This window comes from Bos taurus, chromosome 3 (assembly GCF_002263795.3).
Source record: "Bos taurus isolate L1 Dominette 01449 registration number 42190680 breed Hereford chromosome 3, ARS-UCD2.0, whole genome shotgun sequence".
NCBI lineage: Eukaryota > Metazoa > Chordata > Mammalia > Artiodactyla > Bovidae > Bos > Bos taurus.
Window position 1 is genome coordinate 16826681 of NC_037330.1, and position 6000 is coordinate 16832680.

Below are 6000 nucleotides of genomic sequence, written 5' to 3' on the forward strand. Positions count from 1 at the left end.
CTAGTGAAGGTGGGAGACGGATGTCGGGGACTGTGCATGTGTGTCGCGGACAGAGGCGACTCTGGATGGGGTCAAAGGCAGGGAAAGGGACCCCAGACGCTTGGAATGTCCCAGCTGTAGGATCTTAGCCAGTGTTCTCACCCATCCCACCTCCCCAGCCTTGCCTCTGGCAGGACCTCTGACTGAGGCTGGGATGGATTCGGAGGTCACATCTGCTCCTGGCTCAGGTCTGGAATGGAGTGTGGGTGCCCTGGGGTGGTGGGGAAAGGACTGAGTCATGGGGAGGAAGTAGTGAGGCCAGAGTGGAATGGGGAGGAAGGCTCAATCCTGACACTTACAGCTCGGGTCCCGCCTGCCACCTGTTCCAGTGCCCTGGCTTCAGACCCCAGGAGAGATGAATCCTTCCTGTCCAGGGTCAGATCAGGGAGGTGACATGGAGGAAGGGCAGGTTGATGGCCACAGCATGGGAATATCATCCTTCTCTAAGCCTATCTCTCTGGAGGCCCTGGGATGAGATTTGTTACCAGTTAACAGTCATGTTCCATCAGAGGAGGACAAAGGACCTTGGAACTGAAGAGTGGACAGTAACTGTGCTGGGAGGGAGGGAGATAGTGGGAGGCGACCAGAGTTTTGGAGACAAAATTCTAGGCATGAGATTTTATAAGTGAATTGAGACTCCCCTCCTCCTTGCTGCTGCTAAGTCACTTCAGTCGTGTCCAACTCTGTGTGACCCCATAGATGGCAGCCCACCAGGCTCCCCTGTCCCTGGGATTCTCCAGGCAAGAACACTGGAGTGGGTTGCCATTTCCTTCTCCAATGTATGAAAGTGAAAAGTGAAAGTGAAGTTGCTCAGTCGTGTTCGACTCTTAGCGACCCCATGGACTGCAGCCTACCAGGCTCCTCCCTCCATGGGATTTTCCAGGCAGGAGTATTGGAGTGGGGTGCCATTGCCTTCTCCGCCCCTCCTCCCCAGCCCTCCTGAAAATATCAGGCATGATAGTGCTTCTCTTTAGGTTAAAGACCAGCGGCTCCAGCCTGCAATGGGTGGGCATTAGATTTCCAGGCCTTGCTTGGGTGGTACAGGGACCTTCAATGAAGAGATGAGTAGAAGGCAGGTCCAGAGACAGAGAAGGTCTGGTGTCCGTGACCTTTCAAGCTTTCCCCTTTTCTTCTCATCGTGTTGTTTTTCTCTCAAGTTGCAGAGGAGTGGGGTAGGTGACTCAGATGTTCCTTCAGAGTGTGACTACAGAGACTCGGATAGAATTTTGATCCAGGAAAAAGTTTGCCACTTCTTCCTTCTCCCCCTCACCCCCCTCCCCGGTCTGCCCATCTTCCATTGGAGTGCCCTCCCCTGAGTCTCCCTTCTGCATCAACTCTCGACTTTGGAAACTCCTGTTGCTTAGCGACCAGTCCCTGCTGCCTCTTTACCTTTGGCAGCTGGGGTGGGAGTGGAATTGGGGGCAGCAGGGAGCATCTAGGCAGGCTAGGGTGAGGCGGCATCAGCCACAGGCACTAAGCCCCTAACTCTGTTCTCTTCTCATTCTTGAACTGGTTGTTGGTGGTAGAACAATGTCCGGGCTTCCCTGGTAGCTCAGCTGATTAAAAATCTGCCTGCAATGCAGGAGACCCCGACACGGTTCCTGGGTTGGGAAGATCCCCTGGAGAAGGGATAGGTGACCCACTCCAGTATTCTTGGGCTTCTCTGGTGGCTCAGATGGTAAATATTCCGTGTGCAATGTGGGACACCTGGTTTCAATCCCTGGTTTGGGAAGATCCCCTGGAGGAGGGCATGGCAACCCACTGCAGTATTCTTGCCTGGAGAATCTCGTGGACAGAGGAGCCTGGCGGGCTACAGTCCATGGGGTTGCAAAGAGTCAGACACGACTGAGCAACTAATCACAGAACAATGTCTGAGTCTCTCCTGGGATATAGGCAAATCTCCTTGACCCACACCCTGGTCATTATTGCACCTTGAACCTGCTCCCCAGAGTCCACAGCCTCTACCTCATCATCCAGCCCTACCCTTCCCCGATTTCTGCCTTGGTCTCCCTGATTCTCAGTTCCCCAAGAGTCTCTGACAATTCTTTCCCATGGTGACCAGAGAGGTGTTGAAGAAATCATCATTGAAAAGTCCTTTAAAATTTTAGTCTCCATACTCGCTAATGACCTTGACCATGCCCTTGGCAGGAAATATCTTCCCCTGCTGATTTCCATCTTGAGATGCATCTGTTCTGCTCTTGGGTGGGTGGGAGGGCCGCAATACAAAGAGCAGCCTAGGGTATGGGTGGATACCCTGCATACCTCCTGATTCTTCTTTCCAGGGAGCCTGGCTGTTGTCCCATCAGATTGTGAGTTCTGGGTTTTGGTTGGAAAGACAAAGCTTCTGGGATTGAAAATGTATGTACCATGGTAAACTCCGTATGCTCCCATCCCCTCTGTTTAGAAACAAGGATGGTGAGATTCGCAAAAGGGGGTTTCTCTGCAGCCATGTCCCAGGAGGCTCTGACCTAGGCCTCTTTGTCCCTGGCCCCTTCTTATTGGCCCTTTCTTTCCCCTGGTTTCCTGGGGACTGGAACAAGGGAATATAGGCAGACCGCAGTGGCAGGCAGCCTGTGTCTGCCGCGTGAGTTCTCTGGCTCTCTCCTTCCTTGGTGAGTCCTTCCTTCTGATCTCCCTGCTCATTTGTACGGTAGGGCAAGCTGGGCGATGAGGCCAGAAGCCGACAAGCTCTGGTGACCTTCCCCAAGAAAGGCTGGGTCTGATGAGTGGGCATGTGCTCAGGGAGGAGAGGGCCAGGTATTTGGCATCATGGCTATGAGAATTTCCCGAGAAAGTGGCTCTGGAGGTGGAGGTGGGGATCAGAACCAGCCAGGAGGCTGCTGCAACTGCTGAGACCCCCACCTTCCACTTTGGTCCTGGCTGAGTCTCCCGGTGGTGGGGAGTCTCCTGGTGGTGGGGAGACTCCCGAGGGTTTGGGGAGGTAGGAGGCAGGAATAGCCAGGTGGGCTTCCAGCTGAGGGTAGGAGACAGCAGCTTCTTCCTCCTTTCCTGGCTCAGGACCCTACACAGATTTACCTGCAAACCCCAAGTTCCTTGGGTGTTGGCTCCTTCCTGCCTAAGGGGGAAGTGGTTTCCAAGTCTGAGTCACAGGAGCTCCAAGAGCCTCTTCCTTTGGAGGGGTGTGTGGCTGTGCTGGTGGACTGGAGGGCCCCATCAAACCCAGTCTCTGCATCCAGCCCTCACAATGACCCCGGAGAGGAGGCCCACTTCCTTCCCTGACTCATGACTGGTCTGTGTGTGCAGTTCTCTGGGCTGGAGCCTGGGGACCAGCCGGACAAGTCCTGTCCCCCCTTCCCGGCTTCCTGTTGAGATCTTATCTTCCAGTTTCAGCCCCGGTTCCTCCAACCCCTGGACTCTCTCTTTGCCCTGTCCCCCACTTCTGTAATGGGACACTCCCTGATAGCGGGCGGTTCAGGCTCCTGGGCCAGGGAGGGTGACTAGGGTAAGGAGAATGACCTCTGGAAAGTGAGTGCCCAAGCTGGGTCAGGCCGGAAGAAAATCCTGACCCTTCACTGGCTCCACCATCTGCCACCAGTTCTTCTGGGAAGGTCAGCTTGCCCCTAGACCTTTTTCTCAACATCTTCTAAGCAGGAGAGTGTGCAGTCTCCTTCCAGGGCTGGTCAGGCTCTGGCTGCTCCAAGTTTGCCGTGGGTCTCATTACAGCCTATCCTGAGACATTGGGGTCCACGTGCCAGACTTTGGTCTCACCATGCGTTCCAGTCACTGGTCCTTGAAGGAGAAGCTTGGAGAGGGGCTAGTGATGGGGTCCGGCTTCCTGGGGAATGTGATCTTTCCCTCTCGCTTCAGCCTCTGGAACTGCACACTGTGATGGAGACCCCTCTGGAGAAGGCACTGACCACTATGGTCACCACTTTCCATAAATATTCTGGGAGAGAGGGCAGCAAACTGACTCTGAGCAGGAAGGAGCTGAAGGAACTGATCAAGAAGGAGCTGTGTCTTGGTGAGGTAGGTTCCGGTCCCTCCCCTGCACCCCAGAGTCCCAGTGCTCCCTGGGTAGGTGGAGGAGGGGAGGGAAAAGAAGGGGATGCCACTGTCAGGGGCTCCCTAGCACGAGGTGGGGAGGCCCCTCCAGAGGGGACACATGTCTGTCTGTAAGGTACACTAGTCTCAGCCAGGACAGGAGGGCCCAAAGTAGGGGCGGAGACCCAAGGAAGACAGTGAACATCCTGGGCGTGTACAACTCTAGACCTAGAGCCGAGGGATGAATCAGGTATCACTGGGAACAGAGAGAGCAGCGTTTGCAGGGAGGACCTCAGCCCGGGTGAGGGATGCAGATAAGGAGATCAAGGAGACTTCCAGGTTGAGGCTGGGTTCCTGCAGCTGTGGAATCTGTGAGAGGAATGGGGTGGGTGGTGGGTGAAGGGATTCGGGGGTCCAGGTCAGCTATACATAACTCAGGGGCAGGGCTCCCACCTGGCCCTGCTCTGTGCGTCCACCATTGCTGGGGCTTTCAGCCAATGCTGACATGGGACCCAAAAGGACCATTCTGCTAGTTTGTGAACACAGGTTGGAAGGAAGCAGAACTGATTCTTACCAGATGGAGATGGTGGGAGGGAGGCAACTGAAGAGGGAGAGGCCTGTGAGGTAGTCATCATATTATTGTTACAGTTAAAAAAAAATTTGAGGCTCAGATGCATTATATAATCTCCAGCTAGTGAGAGGTTGGAACTCAAGGCCAGCTCCATGTATCACTCTCCCTCTTTCCTTTAAAATCAGCCTGGGGCGGGGGGCTCTCCTGTGGCATCCTGAACCTCAGTGGACCTCCCTAGAGAAAAGTGGGAATATGTCTCTGTGGACAGGGGACCAAAGCAGGTGTGGGTGTCACCGGGCCTCCCCTCTGGCCTTCCTGCCTACTTCTCTGCATCCTGGAGTTTAATGAGGGCAGAGGGAGGGGCCATGGGTCCGGCAGGGTTAATTACAGGGAGACGGAGGCCCTGGGGAGGGCCTGGCTATAACAGGAGCCCAGATTGGGGACAAGCATGGGGTCACAGAGAGGCTGTTTCCATCTCCGTACGTCCCGACGTCCTGTCTCCTGTGGCAAAGCTGGGGTGGAGGACAGCGGAGAGGAGCGGGCAGGATGTGCCTGTATTTTCTTCCTGTTCCCTCCAAGTGCCCTGTCTCCCTCCTCTTGTAGAGCTGGGCTGGGAGGGCAGGGGACCAGACAGAGAGCAGGCCTGGGTGCCAGGCACTCGTGCCGTATAGCTATCCTGCAGGCTCTCCTAGCTAGGGAACACAGAGCTCTAACCTCTGCTCTCGTGGAGGGATGTGTGATCTGCTTGCGTTCTGAACGATCCCCAACAGGGACAGAATAAGACTTGGATCCTGCTCAGTGCCAGTACAGTCACCAAGCTGTTTCTATGAGGTGTTGTAGGAAGTCTAGCTGTTTCTTTGAACGGTAGAAATTGTTGAGAGGAAGAGGGGTGCCTGCAGTAACCCGAACTCGAGTCATTTATTCAGGGCACGGAGGCTCTGCTTGGTGTCAGATCCCATGCTGGCTGTGGCCTGGGGGGAGGCTCTGGGGGTTGAGATGCTCTGTGTTGCTGACTCAGCTGGGGATCAGCCTGAGGCCACCTTCCCAGGGGGCACGGCAGGGCTGGGAGAGGTGGCTGGCTGACCTGTCTCTCTATCTGGGCCCTTGAAGAAGATGAGGGAGAGCAGCATTGACGACCTGATGAAGAGCTTGGACAAGAACAGCGACCAGGAGATTGACTTCAAGGAGTACTCGGTGTTCCTGACCACGCTGTGCATGGCCTACAATGACTTCTTTCTGGAGGAGAACCAGTGACCGGGGCCTAGTCCCTGGCCCCTACAGCTCTGCTCACAAACCCTGCATGGCCCCTCGCCTTCCCCTCCCTCCCAGATAGACCCTGCTTCAGCCTTCCCCTCCAGCAGAGGAATAAAGGTTTTCCATTCCAGGTG

At 55.3% G+C, this 6000-nt stretch overlaps 1 protein-coding gene across 2 annotated transcripts; it reads left to right on the forward strand.

Moving 5' to 3' along the window:
- The first annotated feature begins 2614 nt into the window (after positions 1 to 2614).
- Positions 2615 to 6000, forward strand: S100A5 (S100 calcium binding protein A5). 2 transcript variants are annotated; one of them, NM_001192215.1, is made up of 3 exons: positions 2615 to 2651; positions 3868 to 4026; positions 5723 to 5998. In NM_001192215.1, exons 2-3 carry the CDS (start codon positions 3889 to 3891, stop codon positions 5864 to 5866), a joined length of 282 nt encoding a protein of 93 aa, NP_001179144.1. In that variant the 5' UTR covers positions 2615 to 2651; positions 3868 to 3888; the 3' UTR covers positions 5867 to 5998. The 2 variants fall into 2 exon arrangements, with proteins under 2 accessions (NP_001179144.1, XP_005203744.1); XM_005203687.5 differs by lacking the exon at positions 2615 to 2651 and adding an exon at positions 3179 to 3608 and having other exon boundaries at positions 5723 to 6000.